At 42.6% G+C, this 20,025-nt stretch overlaps 1 protein-coding gene across 1 annotated transcript in view; it reads right to left on the reverse strand.

Annotated features, from left to right (window-relative positions):
• The window catches only part of ANTXRL (ANTXR like), a 56,036-nt gene that overhangs the window by 6,476 nt on the left and 29,535 nt on the right, over positions 1 to 20,025 (reverse strand). The window contains exons 14-17 of the mRNA XM_040563230.1: positions 19,454 to 19,492; positions 16,784 to 16,882; positions 14,767 to 14,934; positions 13,552 to 13,632 (exon numbers count right to left, since the gene is read on the reverse strand). Coding sequence (XP_040419164.1) covers positions 13,552 to 13,632; positions 14,767 to 14,934; positions 16,784 to 16,882; positions 19,454 to 19,492 — 387 coding nt within the window. The remainder of the gene's footprint in view (positions 1 to 13,551; positions 13,633 to 14,766; positions 14,935 to 16,783; positions 16,883 to 19,453; positions 19,493 to 20,025) is intronic.

The raw sequence follows: 20,025 nt of genomic DNA on the forward strand, positions 1-20,025 counted from the left end.
TGAATTTTAACACAACAGCACTTCATGAACACTTCAGATACATAACGGGGTCGTTCACAGCTTTGATATGCACTTATCAAAAAGCACACACAGACTGCTTTTCCTCATTGCAACTGGGACTTGGTTTCCACACAAGTAACCATAGGCAGGAAAATACCCATCTCATTGGTGATGAACTCCATTTGCCAGCACTTTTTCCTTTGTGCAGCAGGCCTGTTTTGTTTCATGCAGTAATCATCCTAATGCAAATGCCCTCTGCAGTTTAGCATAGAGAGGAATGTTACCTGTTTTTCTCTTTCCAGCACAAACACTGGGTGTGGAAAAGCAAAACAGTTGTTTGGTGTTTAGAAAGCATGTCTCTGAAGGCACCTTTCCCTCCATCATTTTGAAAGGCCTGCAAAGCCATGATGCTGGCAAGAGGTTTAGGTTGCATGCTGGAATCAACAAACCAAATTCAGCTCTAGGTTATACCAACATCTCTCAAGCAAAAATCAGGAGAAGGATTCCATATTTATAAAAGCTGCCTTCAGGGCCACACAGCTGTAGACTGTGATCTCTGTAGCTACAGATGGCTGTGACAATGGGGATACAAGATCCCATACCAGGGACAGATCGCTGCTGGTACGGTGCTGCTTGGCACAAATAAACACTGAAGGTGCTTAGGGAACTGGCTGAGTTTCTGAATCACAGCTTCCGCTGGAATCCAGGCAGAAGCCATCACAGCTTAACCACAACTATCTGTTTTGTTAAGTGACTTGCAATGCCTGTAGTTTGGTTCATGAAACTATTCCTTCAATAAGAAGGGAATTGCTTTAGTTTATGACTTTCTGAAGAACGGCAAACAGAGCTGTTTCTGCTATGTATCAAGAGAACCTTGTGCAAGCTCCAGAGAGCCTAGAAAATGATTCAACAAATGTAATAACGCCCAAATGGTACCACCCTACCACTTACTTGGATTGGATGGCTCAGGGCTTCAAGAGCTCAGCTGCAGCCAAGAGTTATTTGAATGGACATGTTGTTGCCTGTACACGAGATGTACTCAGTAGCTCTCAGTCCCAGTTTTCACCATCACAAATTCACCACTACACTTAAATAACAGCCTCAATAAATAGGATAAAATCCTCTTTCTAAAAATGGAGGCTTGTTACAGCAGACTTTGCTTATGCACCTGGCTCAAGGGAACAATGTACTGGGGCCAGATGCAAGGAGACCTCAACGGGCAAAAGTCCAGGTCTTGGTGACTTCTGCAAAGATGAACCATTGGATCAAAAGACACCACAAGTCAGTGCTTTGCTCTACTGCCACAGAACTCAAGTCCTTCCCAGCACTGCTGTGAGCGACCATCCCTGTCAGCCTCCAACTGTCATTTGTCTTCTGCTGTGCTCCGCTGTACTCAAAGCGCACTTTGGAATTCAGCAGTGTTTACTGGTAGGCAATTAATGCTGCAGATAAACTTACAAATATCAAGGCTGAATTTCCTTAAATGTATCTGCAGTAGAGCTATTGAGTTTATGAATTTAAAACAGCCAAATAGTCAATTCAGGAGAAAAAAAAAAAAAAGGTATTCAGATGAGATGCAACATAGAGGGAGGGGAAAAAATACAAGAAAAAAAATAGAACAATCTCCCAGAAAAAATGCAAAGCTGCAAACCCAGCACTAGTGCTTTTGCCTACAAGCCTTTCCTGCCTCTCTGTTGTCTTTCCCCCAGACATCAATTCCAAATATATTCATAGTCTATAATCAAAGGGGATCCCATAAATCTGTTTGCATTACTTTCACTTCAGTTAAAGTGATAGGCGACGTCAAACTGCTGCCAGTTTCTGCCACAGTCACTGATTTGTCAGACAGATGGGTAATTTAAAGGCCATGCGCCGCATTGTGTCATGAAAAATACGGTTGGGTTGGGAGAGTCTGACAGACAGAGGCTCGGATGATCGATGTATGTATTGTGACACTTCCTCACAAAAGATTACCGGTGTTACCCTGCAATCTCATACATCAAAGACTTCTGGTGAACACTGGAGCAAATCCTCCTGAGCACTTCAAGCAGCCATTGATAAATTGAGGCCAAACTTTTAGCTAGGGTTAGGATTAACAGCCAAAAGGGAAAGGGAGGAACTAGTGACAATAAATCATAAGCCAGTTTGAACTTCTCTGGTATATTTCAAAGGATTTCCACGTTGAAGAATTAAGCCCTGCACTCATCACACTTTCCTAAAAACAAAATGCCACAGCAATTCTGCCTAGCAGGCACACCCCTCTGGGATTAGCTTCAAAAAAAATTGTGACTGTTTCTCAAATAAGCTCTTTCTTACAGTAACCACAAGATTTTTAACACTGTGGCTGAAAGGATTAAGTAATTTCCTCTTCAAATGCATTTGAAGTCTCTTAAACCACAGAAATATTAAGACATTATTCCAAAGGTATCCTGTACCTCTGCTCTCCTTGCACAGAACCAAGGAGAAGCATCTTTTTTCCAGGAGCATTGTATACACCAAGTACTTTAGGGAAGGGGGTCTGAGTTGCAAGATGCAGTAATATGATGGTAATTGCAGGCACAACAGCTGTGGGTAGCTGCTTTGTTGTCTACGAAGCAAATGATCTGCGTAAATCCAGTTTTGTCTGGTTTCAGCCCCACTCCCAGGACAGCAACCCTCAGATGCTACGACCCGCACCGCGTACTGTCATACAGGCACCAAGTGAAGGTCAACAACGCACCATATGGAGTTACGCCCTTGCTTCAGCTCACATCTGCACAGTCTTCCTAATGCACAATTATTTTGCCTCCCCATATGTCCATCCACTTGTTAGGCTCTTGTTACGCTGCTTGCCAAATTGGCTTTTCAAAAAGTACAAATACTGAAGCAGCAGGATCTGCCCTTGTCCCAGCTGTATTTTATCCCAGTGTAACAATCACATATGCAATTCAAGCACTTTGTACTTCTAGGCAATGCCTCCTCGACCACCTAGGATGTGTTTTTGTGTGTGGTTTGGGGGGAGGAAGGGAGGAACCTCTTAAAAGCCACTGCATCTTGTTTCTGGACTAGTTTCATCATAGTGCTCAGTACATCACTCCCCAGTGCTTGTTCCCCCCAAATTTTTAGATACTACTCAGCAAGGTTTCAATAGAAAGGAACAATTCTGTTAAAAGAATCCAGGTAATTCAGTGTCACGGGCAAGTCTCTTCACCCATGATACTAAGAGCATTTCAGAAAAAAAGTATTTCAAAAATCCAGCCCATCTGCCAGTAACTGTCGCTTTTCTGTGTCCATTACAATAAACACATTGATATTTAGCGAAAAAATCAAATCCAGTTTCATCTGTGCGTGATGGAATTTTTGTACACACTAAAGTCAGCCTGTTTCCTCTTTCTAGCTGTATTAGTTGACCTAATAAAAGATATCCTTCCCATTATAAACTTAACCTGGGTTTCCATTCACCCTCATTTTTGCTTATGGAGTCTCAGTGCCACAATTTTGACTAGCTGAGGGGGTATATGACTGAGGAAGAATCGGCTTCAATTAAATATTTACTGAAATTTCTTAGTCTTTATTTTGGATTAATATGATACTTGCCTTTATGTTTTAGAATGAATTAAATAGAACATGCCTGCAAAGATTAATCACTCTAAAATGCAAATTTAGGGATCCTCACATAGTGGTCCAAAATATGGGTCCATGAAAGTTTTATATATATACACATATATATATATATATACACACACACACAGGACTTTTTCATTAGTGTTTATTTCATTAGCATTTAGCTTTACTTCCTAAATATCAATAATTCATTGCAAAAGTGGAGTTCTAAAACTCAACAGGATAGACGAAAGTTTCTATGCTAGCTAAAAACTCAGGAGAGGAAAGCACGGTAAAAAATAAAAGGAATGCTAAAACTTCAAGCCATAAGGCAAAGGATTAAGTTGAAGTGCTAGCATCTACAAGGAGTCAATCACTTTAGCTAAGTAAAGGTTTTGACCCAAACACCCAGAAACTGATGGGATACACTTTTAAGATCAATGATTTCTGCAAAAAAAGTTTAATTTTGGAGACATTAGAGGGCAGTGATTAAAAGAATAAAGACTTTTTAGTAGAAACACCTACACTGAATATCCTAAACCAGCAACAGTGCAGAAAGCTGTTCTACTAGACCTATTTATGAATGAGGCAGATTATAGATAGTAATTTTTATTTTTAAAAAAAAAAAGCCTAACCAAGGAGGTACAGAGCTCCCACTACTCAAGTCTGCTGGGCAAGTATCAGGATTAGCAGCTGGCTCCTCAGAAGTCAGGATCTACGTGAAGCAGCCTTTGCCAAAAGCTTCCTTGCACTGCACTGCTTCATGCTGACTGCGTGCTGAACATGTCACAGCTCATTAAAACCTTCACGGATTTCCTGGAAATTGCACTGATTACCCTGCAGCACACAGGCTAGAAATTAGTGAGCCACTGAAACAGTTTGTCACATAAAACCCAACCCTGCCCTGTTTCCAGGCACAGTCCAATAACTTTTACTAACTACTAGTCTTATATTTGGGACTGAGATACTTTTTTTCAACGCAAAAGCAGTATCAGAATTGTCAGAGATTCCTATATCAGCAGTTTGGTGGTTGGTCATGCTTTCAGTTGAATAAATATGTAATTTATATTTAATTTCTTATTATAATTAATGGTGATTAAAGTTTAATTCTTAAATGACATTGTTGTTAACAGATTAAACATTAATAACTAACATGTAATTATTTTTTGTATGTAGCCATTTTTGGTTATTAGGTTTCAAATCAAAACAATATAATTACCATAAAATATTTGTTTGTATGAGAGTCTGGCTCTGTAGACATCCTCTAGTTTGACAGGTCCTCTCCTGTCAGTGCCTATTTCCTAGGGATATCTGGCAGCTCAGAATTGTTACCTAAAGTGATGTCAATCCAAAGCTATTTACAGGTAAGAGAACATGGGGTTGACTGAATGGAAGAGGATTTTAAAAGATCCAATAAAGAAGTGGAGTCCAACAATGAGAATATACTTACTTTCTTCACCACTTCTTTTAAAAAAGAAAGAAATTTAGTCCATCCCTTTCTTTATCCAGTGTATTATGCGGCATCTTTACCTGCAAACTGATATCACTTTTGGTCCCTCCTTTTATGATGGAGCTATCTGAGGGGAAGAAAATCACTACATTGTGGGCTATAAATCATTCATATGGTAACAGTGAGTGCCTTATAATGGCTGTAGGTACATCTAATAAATTGAAAATTACAACAAGATGAATTCAAAGGCACAAGAATGATCCAAGAAGCAGCAGAAAACTGCTTACAGCCCAACATGACATGCACACCTGCAGACACTGCTCCCACCTCACAGCTCAATCTGTGCAGGGCACTGCTTAAAACCAGGAAGGGGTCCTCTGGGAGAAATCTACTCAAGTTCAAAGTCCAGTGCAAGAGCACATGGAAGAGAAGTGGGCTACTTCTAACCTACACCAGGAGAAATCAGACAGTTCCAGGAATCAGATGGAGAAATTGGCTCTTTTAAGCTAGGATCAGGGACCTTCAGCAAAATGAACTTCATGCTGAGCACATCCATACAATCTGTCTCTCACATGCCTGCTACCACTTTTCCAGCTTAAGAACAGAAGGAAAGAACAACACAGCAGGTGTTGGACATCGAGAACCTATCCCAGTAATGAATTCAGGACTACTAAATAATTTGCATCATGCTCCATTCAGCAGGGAGCTGCATGTTTTTTCCAGCCCTGCCTTAGCAAGAAAATGCAGCAATGGACTACAGACACCTCCTGAAAGAAGGGCCAGAGTCACAAGATATCTTTCAGGAATGCACAAAACATCACATGTCTTGGACCTTGCTGAGGTTGTGGCTAAAGTAGCTCTCAGTGCAGACCATAACAAAGCCTGTTGATTCTGAGCCCTAAAAAGCTGAAATGGTGAAAGGGATAGAAATGGATGACAATAAGCATAAACAAAGTAATGGTCCATCAGTCATCCTTTATGTTCACTACCAATCTCCAAGTATAGCCATGCTAAACCAAAACCCATCCAAACCTCACAGAAATATCAAACCTAAACCTGCACTTATGATGCACAATTTACTGCCTTCCTCTTGGCTGTCAGCTTTTATGGATGAAGCTCCTAAAGTAGAGGAAGCGAGGAGAGAGACTGCTAGGTCATATCATCTACCCAAGGTCAGGCAGAAACTTGGGAAAAAAAAATGGTACATACAAGTTCAGGACTCGTGACTCACATCCCTTGTTTCAACCACAGCACCACACGTTTCCACACTTGAATGCTGACCAGACGAGAATGTGGTTCAAGGGAAAAAACAGTGGGGTTGGTTTGCAAAAGATTTTTTCTCATTTCCTTAGCATTTTCAGGGAAAAGGAGGTTGCACGTGCACATCGCCTAGAACACAGAGGGCTTTGGAGCATAGCAACAAGAGCAACAAATACTTGCTGGGCATGACAGGCCTAACCTTGAGGTGTCAGCGGGCTGCTGGGAGGAGCAAAGGAGGCCACAGAGGACCACAAATAGTCTTGCTCCAACCGTAATTAAGTGTCACCGTGCTTTCCAGAGTGAATCGTTTGATTGTCTCTGCAGGAGCAAGATGGAGATTGTGATGCACACAGAGGAAGAGCACTAGGCTCTTTATGTACCTAGTATATAGGATAACATTGGAGACCGAGAGCTTTCTAGTGAAAATGGCTATTAATTTTCCTTGGCTTAGCCAAAAACTTAAAACTTTGGCCCACTGTGCAAACGAACTGGCTCTTCGTTTAAAATGTGGAAACAAATACAAGCATGCCCAAGCCCTCTCTGAGTAACTGGCCCTTAAGAGACTCTGCTGCTGTCTAGGACAAGCAGATGGTAAAACTGCAATTCCCACGTTACCTCTGTGCTCATCTCACAAAGACTTTCCCCTCCTGGGATGAGACTACTACAATTCATTATCAGTACTACCATAATTTGAAAGCACAGAAATCCTCTACTCGCCTCAAAGCTCCTACGTTAACTTGGATAGAAGAGCTCCTTGGGACAAAGCCACCTTATTTCTAGGAATGAACACACTAGTGAAGCATTTCAGATTCTGAAGTCCCGACATGGAACTTTCCTTCCTATTTCCAGTGCGCTATAGAGACCTAACACCCTATGAAAAAATGTCATTGTCACACTTCCCTTACAGAGCATGACCAGTCTATTGAGTACCAGTTCTGCACTTTGAAGCAGCTCTCTTCCACAAGCAACTCATCACCATCTCTCATACATATTCTGCTATATACCCTGGTCCCAGCTTACCACAGTAGTGTGACCTGTCTCCCCAGAAGCAGAAAAAAAAGCACATACAACATAAAACACAGGTACACTTCCATTTTTCCTCAAACCTCTAAGGAAACCCAGCACTCAGAGTGCCTAGTCCTTAGCATTGCAAGAAGGGAAACTACTTTTTGTGAGCTTCACTTCAAAATTTCTATAAATCCCACTCCTGAAAGTTATCAGCCAGTGAAGTCTGAGGTTTCTACTCACATAATTATATTCCCTAGAAATAACCCAAAAAGCAGAGAAGGAATATTTCATGTGGGAAAAAAAAAAGCAGAAAGATCTTAAAATGCTGCAGAAACTACCAAAGTTTTTGCTGCAAATGCACACCACTCAGCTTCCTATCTGAGACTAAAGCTGCCATAGAAGTCTGGAGGATTTTAATATTTACCTGATATTTATGTTCAAAGCAAGATTAAGTGACTTAACAGATATAGCTCATAAGCTCTCAGGTCACATAGTATCTTTGTGCTACCCACATACAATAGCAGACAGTGATTTTGGGTAGTCCTCTGGTACCACAACACGAACCACAATAGATTATACAAGAACAGAGGCATCCAGAATTACAGCTCCTCTGTAGACAGCAATGACGCAATACCTTTTCATCTTTAGTTAATCTTTTGTATAATAAACTTAGTATGAATAACAGTATTAATATATCACAGAGCACATTTTATTTCTAGAACTCAAGCATCTTTAAAGGATGGTCATGGCATTACTCATTCTCCACATGAGGAATCAGATTCCTGCACAACTACCAGGAATACGTAAGCAGAGAGCTAAGAACGGCTGGTTAGGTTAAGTTCTGGACTATTACCCAACTCAGAAGACAATGAGGGATGCATTTCCCAGCAGTGCCAAAGAAGGCAACATGGGGTTCAGCACTGATCAAAGGGCGCTCCTCTTAAACCCAAGAATACTCAGCTGAATCCAAGACAGGCCTGTACAGCTCAGACATGTTCTATTCGAAGTCTCATTAGAGCAGCAATGCAGTTCTGCCTAGAAAATCATGATAATGGCATCCACAGACAGACACATCAAGGTCACAGTTAGCAAGGAACTAAGCCAGTGGTTCTTATCCCAGGGTCACGCTCCCTATAAACACTGAGAATCGGATCTGATGAACCTGTTCCTTTGCCATAAAAATCAAAGTATCAAACTCTTACACATGCTCTAAGAGTAACAGAATATCACCACCCTGTCTACCCAACAGAGCCCATCTCTGGAATGTTCAAAAAGCTGACAGGAGCAGTCTCACTGTCCTAGAACTTAATCTCATTTATTGCTGGGGAACTACAGTACAACAGACATGAAGCGACTTACATCGGGTACAGCCAGGGTATCTGAAGACACAGCTCAGTGTCTTAACCACAACACCAATCCTTCTTCGTTCTGCTGTGCAGCCCATGCTGAGTAGCACCAGCCCCAGGATCTGCACCCATCCTTCAGAAGAGCCTCTTTCAGTGGTTGCTACAGAGCATGCCTCTGGCTCCCAAAGCCCTGCACACACCACTGTTCTGCACGGGGGCAGGCAGGCAGCATCCACCAAAAAGCCCATTTGTAAACCCTTCCTCCACGACAGAAATAACACGATCCTGGCACAAGTGAGAGGTAATGCCAGTATGTGGGCTTCTTACAGGACAGGAAACTCATTAGTCACTGATTATGTTTCCAGCTGCAGTGCTCAGCATATCCTGGGAACCATGCATTAGGACACAGACACTGCACCAGGGAGCTTTCCTCCCCCATACCATGCCTGTTATAGCGGGAGTTAAGCTTACAAATACTGGTCTCCTTTGCCAAAAGAAAAATAGAAGTCACACAGGGGCTACATGTGTCTTACTTTCATCAAAGGTGACAAAGGAAGATCACCCTACTGTGGCAGGCAATGTCCCAGTCTCTTGAATTCTTCAGCAGCTTATGAAGATAATTGGCTCCGGAAGGGTTAAGGAAATGGAGAAAAACCCTTAAATCAGGCAGCAGCCTCTGATGCATAGTCTGAAGGAGAACAGTGCTGCTTTTCCAGCACCCCCATAGATCTGCCAATTGCTACTTGGGCAATTACTACACAGCTCTGAGCTGCAGAGAAACCTATTAAAGGCCATTACTCGCACTTGAAAAGCAGTAATCAGTGTGAGCTCCAACTAGTACTGGTAAGTGGGCATCTAGTGTGGAGTGACAGGCAGGTGCTGCCATCCCCGTGGGCTGCTTTCAAACCACTGACCACCTGTGGGTAGCAGCCAGAAAATAATGACAAGTCATTAATAACCCATAGGCTTGGTGTCCCACCTTTCGTCTGAGGAGTCCCAAGTGCCTGTCAGGACTTAATTAAACCTCACAGCTGTAAGGAAGGTAAACATTGCGTTCAAGATTTTGCAGTTGGGAAAACTGAGGCACTTAGATGCCATTGTCAGCATTACTAAGAATCACTCAAAATTTGACAGTATTCAGATGTTCTGAGCATTAACAAACCCACCAGCTTAAGAGTGATTGCTTTGAAAGGGACACGCAGAATAAGGAACCCCATCTCCTCATTTCAAAAGGCTTGTGTTTAAAATCCCTGTTGCCACAACTTACTCCAAGTCGTGCAGTGAATCAGTGTGTAGAACTTGAAAGGACAGAAGTCCTGGCTTCCAGCATGAGCAGCCACTCATATTTTGTTAATTTTTTGGATGCAGCACAGCCTTTTTACCATCAGTTTTGGGGGAATAAATAGGAAAAAAATTCCAATTTTTGTACCACAGTCTGCTTCTAGTCCCTTTCCCCAAAACAGATTTTGCACATGCTAACCAAAGGTTAGACTAGTAAAGCATTACCTTTTTCTGAGTAAAGTCCCATGGGTTTACAAGGGTAACAGTGACAGCAAAATCCAGTCTACACTCTCGCTGCTGCAGGTAATTTTCAGTGACAAAAGTAAGATCACTTTCTAAAGCTTTAAGTAAACAAGAGCTATTCTGCAGGAGAGGAGGGGGGACGACATCTTTTTTTAGCTGAGGTTTTTGGTAAACCAAGCTGCTGAGAATTTCCTGTGACAGTATGTGCTGAAATGCAAAATGGAATGGATTTGCTGAAAGCAGCAGCTAAAAAGGCCATTTGAAAGAAGCATTTCACCTTCCTCTCTGCACATATCGGAGCTGTTAATGTGTATTTGATGGCATTGTTAACACACCCACTTTCGATCCAGGAGGCTAAAGAAGAGCAGCTTGAAAGCTCCCTTTTACACAGAGTACTGAGAACCTGCCTGACTAACCCTGCCCCTGCCCCTCCAGCTGCCGGGGCTTCTATTAAATACTTTGAGATATTCATATATGCTCATTTCCCAAACCGTAATCTTTATAGCAGCCTGCTGGCAAGATCACAAACTCCTGAATTTCACAGGGGAAGCAGAGGAGAAGCAGTCAACACAGTTGGTCCTGCTGGTCCCACCAGTGCTGTTGGCACCAAGGCTACTGCAGGGCCACGTTCCAGCTCTGTAAGTAAATTCCTCATTGGCAACCAGAGTCTCCTTTTGTCAAGGAAAACAAATATTATATGTGGAAAAAAGAATAAAAAAAAAAATCAAATGAGAAACCATCACCACCTGCCATTGCCTGGGGGCATCCCAAGCTGGCACTGCTTTAAAGAGCATGTATAAAGGAACCAACCATGCCCTCATTCAGTAGCAGGAGATTCCTAAATGCATTCCTAGAAGACTGAAGAGCTTTTATATCTGCCCACACTGTATGACTCAGACCTGATGCTGCACTTTTCAGTTGGAGGGCCCCACCAATGGGTATGGCAAACATATGCCTTGATACAGAAGGACATCACTACAGAGTGATGGGAGAAGCCCTCAAGGTAAAAAGGGCAACCTGAGCAAGTATCCCAAGCCACAGATAGCTGGCCAGACCACCTCAGAGCTGTCAACCCCTCTGTTGGGCCACAAGAGTGGAGCAAGGCAGTGACCACTGGTGCTGTAAGCCCCAAATCACTGGTAGAAGAGAGGGGTAGCAGCCTTGGGATGAACAAGGAAGAACACCGCACTGCCAGGCACACCAGGCTGTGCTTCCGTAAGTACCAGCAGTAAACCAAAACCAAAGCCTGTTGACCTCCATCAGCACATCTGGGCAGGAGTGACCCCTTCCCTGCCTGGGCTCTTGGGGCAGCCCAGCTCCTCCAGCTCCCTACAGCCAGAGTTCCAGGCTCCCCACACTGCCAGGTCAGTCACCACACTTACATGACTTCCCCACCTATCCTTTAGCCGGGATGTATGGATGCACACATGTGTATGCATGTATAGTTATGCAATCCCTCCTCACCAAAATGTAAAGTCAAAAAGAATCGGAAAAGACCACTGAACAATCCATAGCCTTGCTCTTCTCTGTGCTAGGTTTCTCCATGAAACACAGGCCTGTGATGCTCTTTATTTATACAGTAGAATGATGTCCAGTTATTTTCTTGTTTCCCATTCAATATTCTTCAGCTTTAGTTAATTTCACAGACCAGGGAACAGAAATTATCCTATTCTTCCACCAAATCTGGCTCAATAGGATTCTTTCCACCCTATTTCCCAGATGTACGTTTGATTATCTAATGTTCGCCCTGACACAATAATCCTTCAGCTTGCTCTGCTTTACATAGCCTCTTTTGAGTCCCTTGTCCTCCCCGCAGCAGAGCTGGAAGGCAAGTAACTGAGCATCCCTGTTCTGAGCCAGCCCCTGCATGTTTCTCAGCCACACAGGCTAACAGAGGCTCTGTTGTGCTCTGCACCCATAGAAACGTACCAGCCAAGCGAGTAAAAGGCAGAGGATAGATTCGTGGTATACAATGTTAGCGCTATCAAAATACAGCTGGGCCTAAAGAGCCTATTCACAAGCTCTAGATCGTGCTCAAAAAGTAAATAAGGTGTCTCAAGCACAGCTGCCTTGAAAATGCAGCTTGGTAAAACAAGTTAAAAGGCCATCTTACAAAGTAGCATGGGATACTGCGTTTGTACTCTTAGTGCCCTCACACACCCAAAGAAAAATTGAAGACAGTGAAGTTTAAATACCAGATCTTAATAACTAAAAAAAAAGCCATAATGATATTTTGCCAAAAGCCAGAGGGTTGCAACTTATTTGTCCTAGCTGATGGAAAGTAGGGCTAATTTTAAGTCTGTTTTCAGGCATGAAAATCACCGAGACAGACAAGCCCAGCACAAGGCCCCCTGCACCACAACTACCCCAGGAGAGCACCTGATGGCCCCCACTGCTGTAGCTCTATAACCCTTTCACCCGAAAGCAAAGGTGATGAAATATACATATTCTGGGTACAGAATAGCCATGGGGGAGAGAAGAAAGACACCATCATCTTTGCTTGATCCTTGTGTTTCAAAGCTCCACTGCGGAAGGACAAGTCTGAAGGCAAAAAGAAGAAAAGCAGCAGCACTCAACTATTACGGAGTTTTTCCTCCAGGATACCACAATAGACAACCGTAACTTGCCAGGCTCTCATGGGGAAGCAGAGAGCTCCTGGTATCACAAGTGACCCTGGAGCAGCAAGCAGACAGCTGCGTGACTCAGAGGCACAAACTCCCTGCTTCCTCCCAGGAAGAATCTATTCCTGACCTGCATTTGACTTTATGAAGACAGGAGATATCCTATGCCTCCATACAAGATATGAGGAAGAGATGTATCTTTGCACAGAGTTCTAAGGAAATTTTTTTCTCCATTAACTTTGCTAGAGTTTTTTTCTTCATCATCTGCACTGTTCATAGTTTCTCTCGTTAGCAATCACTTAATTTTATTATCAAATCTGAAAAGCTGTTATCCTTCCTACCGAACTTCAGAAAAATGATGTTGAATTTAATATGCAGTAGTAGTTTTACAAAACTAGCAGTCCACCAGAGAACCTTTCCTTTGACTCCAAAAGGTGTGCGCCGGAAAGCAAGGCTAAGAATTTACATTAATGAAAAAGAGAAAGATGCTACCAAAGCTGGTCAGCTTCTACCTCAGTCTGCCCAAACCATAACAGTGGAGACATCGCTTTTGACCTTTTGGGGCAATACTTTTAAACAGATGCCACTGCAAACATTTTAGCTCATTTTGAAATCTCTGGTTCTCATGACAAATTTTTAGCCTTGGGCTAACATAAAAAGACAAGCTCTCACACACACACACAAAAAAAGCAGGGAGAGGGACAGCACACTGTTGCTGCTAACAAGGAAATGGAATGACAATTTGTTTGTGACACCTTACCTTATCCCCTGGCTGTGGTCTCATAAGAGAGACTTGATCATAGCCACGTCGAACCAAAGCCCATAGTGCATCAAGTTTGCCCTGAAATAAAAATCATGTGAGATGACCAAGAAAGTTTGGGATAACATCATGAAATTAAACTACAGCTGAGCTGATGCAGCCTTTCTGTATCAAACTGTATAAAAGCTGGTCCTCTGCCTTTGTCCTGTGCATACCAGAGAGCCAGAACAGAGACCTTGATGTGGTAACACATACCTTATACACAGTGGGCCAAACTCACCCTGCTCAAAACTCACTGAAGATGACTAGCTTAATGTGAACAGCACCTAACTGTACCTCTTTATGGAGTTATATTAACAATAGGCAGAACAATGAAAGTGTTCTGTACTGGATAAACAGCCACAAGACCTAGGCAGGCATTAAAATTCACAGGTACTTTCCAGCCAATAAATTCAAGCACTGTTAAAACCCATCTGTGAACCAGCCATGGCAGAATAGAGAGTGGGGACCTCATTCCTGCACCCACAAAGCACTGGTTTGGGACTCGGCCACGGGTTTCTGGGATGAGTGCAGTACGTTCCTGCCTCCATCAGCACGAGCCCTCCAGCTTCCTTAGCTGTAAGCTGAGATAACAGCTCTGGGGTTGTGTGAGGATACATACATTAGGGAGGGGGAGACATCAGATACTATAATGACACAGGAGAAATGAGGATGAAAAAGCACAGAGAGACTGAGTTACTTACCCAAAATCAAACACTACATCTTGTGGCTGAACTAGAAGGGAACAGAGCTGAATCCCAACCCCAGGCCTTAGCCACATTGCAGCTGAAGCAAGGACAGGGTGCTCCAGCTGATCCTCCTTGTATGCTGCTTTAAATCAGCATACAGCTGAGACCTTTCCCAGAAGAGCTGGGATATCTGCTGCTGCAACCCAGTCTGTGCAAAAGTACCAAAAAGGGTTGAGACAAGAGCAGGAAGATTTCTGCTCCTGCCCTACAACACACTCCATTCTTCCCCACCCCGCCACCAAAACTGTGGCAACACAAGCCCTGGGGCAACACATGTTCCAAGAAGTAGGCAAAGTTGAGGAATACCAGCCACTTTTCTATATATAACCTCTCCCAGCTCCACCATAAGAAAGGTTGCACTATGGAGGCAGGATGTAGTAGCATGTAGGACATAAGACTTTGTCAAACCCAGGGACAGGCTTGTTACCTTGATTGGAGTGTACCACTTCCGCTGAGAAGGCGGTTTTCTAACATGGGGCTTTTTTGGCTTGGGTTCCCATGGCTCATACTCCTGCTCTGGCAGCTTAATAATAGCATTTTTGGGTTTCTCCAGTTTTGCTCCTTCCTCTGTTGATCCTTTGTCTCCCCACCGCACCTAAAGCCAGGAGAGCACATTGTAAGTACAGACATTTCCATGGTCCCTCCCCTAAGCAGGTGCTTTTTGCAGATACTAATCTAGTTCCATCAGGTAATCCAAATACCTCCAGACACAAAGCCAGATTTATGTAGGCACCCAATTGTCACTGTAATCAGAGATACGCATTTAAGAGTCAAATATTTTCTCGTGAAAGCAGTCTGAACTACCAGCATTTGCACCTTCTGGCAACAAAAGGTGTTGTGGGAAGTTGCAACATCCAGGGCAGATTAACTTATTTTCAAGTGAAATACAAAGCCCTGCTCTGCTAGGACACAGGTGTAATTTGCTTCCCATTGACTCACCCAAAAAGCAGGCAGCAGCACTAGCTGAAGAAAGGCAGTCTTTATAAATAGCCTTATGCTGATTAGTTCAAAAATGAAAAAAGGGTCAGGGAGAAGGACTAGAATGCCTTCTTAAGAGCAGCAGCTCTCAGACTTGTGTGTAGCTCCTACTAAAAACATCTTTTCCAAATGCACAGCCACAAAAGGGGACAGTAACTTTATCCTCACTTAGTACCTCCCTCACTCTATACACTACTTATCTCAACCTGAAATTCTGCTTTTGTAGTCTGGCTCAAATAGAAATGTTATCCCACATTCAAGGGCAACATGGGATCCATGGGGGCTACTCAGCCTCAAGGATAGTAATTCTGAACAAAGTTATTACGGATATTAAGATGCATTACTTTTACTGCAGACTTTCAGGGACTTGCTGAGAAGCCACTGCTTTCATTCTATCAGCCCTAGTTTGGTCCAGAACCTCAGCCGGCTTACATTAGCCCACCTCCCTCAGCTACCTACTAGATGAGGTAGGAGTTTCTGGTGTGGCATCACTAAAAGTCATAATTAGGGCCTCAGCAGATATGAGTGAGTGATAACTCCCTTAACTAGTTCTCTTGGTTAGAAATATTAAATTGATTTCACTAACATTATGGTGATTTACAGGAGTTAGTAGCTGATCACACCATTATCAAATGGCTCCCCAGAATGTATGTATCATAGGATAGCACAAGACATGTTTCTTTCACAGTAACGCTTCACCTCATTTTACACGCGAAGACTGACTTGTGCATGAATCCTAGGGCAAGATTTGATTTATAGGACAATTTCAACTCAGAATCAAGAGTGAAATTTTTCCCTGACAAGTTTTTGAGCATGCTCATTTTGTTAATGCTCAACTGAAAAAAAAAAAATCACTATAATTCCCCAAACCAACTGCTTCCAACCAGGAACAGTGTAGACAACATCCTCAAATACTGCTTTTTTCCTCAAATATAAGACGAGCTTCTTTACTGTTAGGGTAACAGAGCACTGGATCAGGGATTATGGAGTCTCCTTCTCTGGAGATATTCAAAACATGGCTGAATGCAATCCTGTGCAACGTGCTCTAGGTGACCCTGCTTGAGCTGGGGGTTAGACTAAATGATCTCTAGAGGTCCCTTCCAACCTGAGCAATTCTGTGATTCAAAACCAGCATAACTCTGCAGTCGACAAGAGAACTGGAGCCAACTGCATTGACTGAAGAGTTAGATTCAGTAACTCAGAACTTCTTTTGGTGCTTGTCCCATTTCTTAACCTGCAAATTTTCTCCCGCTCATAATGCTAGATTCAATTAATTACTCATGCAAATGTGCCAGATTGATGTCTGATACTTGGATGCCAGGTGCAATTAGGTGGACAAGCCTTAATCAAATCTCAGCCTCTACTCCAATGAAGTAGGTGTGGGTTTTGTTTTTAAACACGAGCACATTATTAAAGTTAAGCACATTTGCACTGATTTTCACAACAGCAAAGAAAAACCCAAATACCTCCATCCTCTTAATTCCACCAACACCTCGGCCTCCGTAATAAGATGCATCCACGGTTGGCCACTTTTTCTTTGGTAATCCATCTTCATCATCTGATTCCTGTGGGAAAGACGGGGAGATGTTACTGTTGTTCTCACATAAACGGGAAACAAATGAACATCCTATGGTCCAATCGTTGGATATCTGGCTTTGTGTGTTACACTTACTTGCTGACAAAAAACAAGAGTGTCTTGTCTCTGCAGCTGCAATTTTATCTGAGAACTGCCTATTCCTCTCTCCTCTTCAAGCAGCTTTTATTTAGTCAAATATGCATTGAGCTTCAAAATCACAACTGACTTTTAAGGGACAGCAAAGTGCAGATGAATTGTACATTATACTGGCTTGCCACTACGCTGTGCAGAAAATGCCACAATCAGCTAACCCAAAGAAATCATTTATTAATTGTGCTTTTAGAACTTAATGTCACCTAACAGGGAAAAAGCTACTACTGTGAGATTTCTAACATGTGCATCAGGCCCTTTTCTCATGGCAGCTGTAACCAGTTGTTCTACGCTACTTGATTCTTTGCAGAGTCTGGCTCAAGCTGTACAGTTTGGAGCTGGGACTGAGACTGGAGCACCTCCAAGTTTTCAGGAAGCTCAGATCCAGAGTTTTTGACCTGCATTTCTAAAGACTGCAGATTTTCTTCTTCTGGAACGTGGGAGATTCTGAATCAGGGTTTTACTTCAGGTTCACCGTTCTGTTCTTGCTTAACTGAAAGCTGGCAAATATTTCTGGTTCAACAACCCTGGGAACACATCCCTAGCTCTATCATCTTGAGCTGTAGAAGTCACTGGGATTTCTCAGTCTCCCTGTCATTACACTGGAATCAAAGTGGCTGAAAGTCACACCATAACACTTTCCCTGGCAGTCCCAAGAACACATATAATTGAGGGAGGGGCCCAGCAAGCCTCTTACAACACTATTTTTGTTCCTCAAAAATTAAAAAAAAATAACCACACTTAATGCTGATATATAGAAGTGAATGCTGCTGTTGGACTGGCCATGCATAGCACTCAATTTTCATCAGTACAAGTATGGTTCTAGAAACACTGGAATTTTTATTTAAATAATAATTAAAAAAATAAAATAAAGTGAAATCCAAATACTAGAGAAAGACACAATTTATTGCTAGATTACTAGGTGACATTCTCTTCAAGTGGCCTGACATGTTTCTATTTTAATGTGAAAGGAATTGAGACTCCAAAAGCCAATAATTTATTTTTAAAAGCATGTCTTCATTTTTGTTTATTCATATTTAACTCTTAGGTTTTGCCTTGGAGAAAGCTATTTCCATTCAGTGACATTTGAACTTTCAGCTATAGTTCACAGGTCAGTTCTTCCAACAAATTCTTCAGTATGGCCAGGCAAGACATTTCCATTACTGGTAAGGGATTTGGGGGTGTCCCCCTCAAGTCACAGAAATACACAAGGCAGTTATTGCGTGCATGTTTTGATGTTGTTTTGGAAGAGTATAATACACAAACCCATTTTGTGCCACATTAAAGACGGTAACCAGTGAACTACATCAGCAGTTTTAATTTGTTTCACTTCATTGGGAACTTGAGGGCTATATAAGAAACGCTGCCTCTTCCATGGGATCTAACACTGATTTAAATTCTGTGTGTCTAACAACCCTTATTACTGGAAAGCCTGACAGTTACAGGACAGTTAATTATGGCTTATGCTTTTCCTGTTGATATAGAATTTATACTAAATATCTCCTATACCGAGCATGATTTTTGGTGCATATTCTCAAGTTAAATTGTCATAGTGCTGCTGTCCAGGACAAGCAACAGGATCACAGACACAGCAATGGTGGCCTCTTGCAACCTCAAAACAGCAGCTGTGGTTGTCTCCTGATATTCATGCCAAGTTACAGCAAATTAGCAGCAAACTGTAAGCTTCTCTTGAGGATTAGGCAAGTATATTCCACCCTTTAACTGCCTCTGCCTAGGAAAGGAATAGAGGCTGCCATGAGTTTACTCTGGAAATGCTTTTATTTCTTGCTATTACTTCCATCAAAACAGTAGAGTGAAACCTAAGCTGAGGTCAGGGCCTTTGTGTGTTACTGTACCAAAAAGAGCTCAGTTCAACCCAGCCTCCAACAGCTCACAACTTAAATAGAGAAGGGCCAAGTGTCCTGCCAAGGGTCAGGCTGCAGCAGAACCACAGCCAGAGGCCGGATCCTGCTCACTCTCCTGTAAAGCCACAAGAATGCGGCCTTCACTGTCTTTTCTTTCAGCTGACAGACTTTGCTCTTTACTTCCAAAGGGGCTAAACTCCTGCTGAGAACAGCAGCTGTGCAGGAGGAGGGATGTTTTTGATGCTGGAGAAGCAAAGATTTTCCTACACACACCTGTGTGATGCACAGCAGAAGGAACAAAATACAATATGAACTGTGGGTCTGTGGACTTCTGAGTTATGCAATTATTTTCTCTGTGGATGAAAATAGTCTTGCTGTACTTATATAAAGAGGCCAGAAGGCAAAAATAACTGCCCTGACCCAAGAGACTTCCTCTCTCAGCCCTCAGGGTGTCATTAAGACACCTCCAGGGCTGACGCTCCTGGGCAGCATGATGAACTACAGTGGCTGCAGACAGTGCGACAGCTCAGAAATAGCATACTTACAGGCTCTGGAGGTGGTGGTGGAGGCGGCTCCTTGATCACCTGGAATATATAAACAACAGGAGAAATCCAAGTTAATAGTAGGGCTCATCCATCCCAGTGCTACGCCCTCTCTGCTTTCATGCTTGCGTCATAGATGGGTTGCTCTGCTCCATTCCCCCAGATTCAATTCTCTTATTAGCCTCTCTGCTTTTCATCAGAGAACGTTAATGCAGATGAGAAGCTAAACCCATCAGATTGAACTATTCAATTAGTGAAGTGCCCTCTTAAGTAACTCATAATACAGCTCCACATAGTTCTGCATTAAAATGTCGTGTGATTACCAAGCTAGCGCAAAATATTCATTCAGAATCTGCAGTTCCTATGCATAAAAAAAAGCCTAGCTCTAGTGTTTAATAGCAGAGCTTATGTACATATTAGTAGATCAGTTCCATTACGCTCTTCTGCGGCAGGTGCCAAAGCTTGTTTTACAGAAGCACTGATCCCTGCAGAAACTTGGGTGAAGCTCAGGCAACAGCAGGAAAAGGAACTGAAACCTCTTGAAGCTCTCACGTGATGTTTATTTGGCTACTCCT

Source organism: Cygnus olor, chromosome 7 (assembly GCF_009769625.2).
Source record: "Cygnus olor isolate bCygOlo1 chromosome 7, bCygOlo1.pri.v2, whole genome shotgun sequence".
Lineage (NCBI taxonomy): Eukaryota > Metazoa > Chordata > Aves > Anseriformes > Anatidae > Cygnus > Cygnus olor.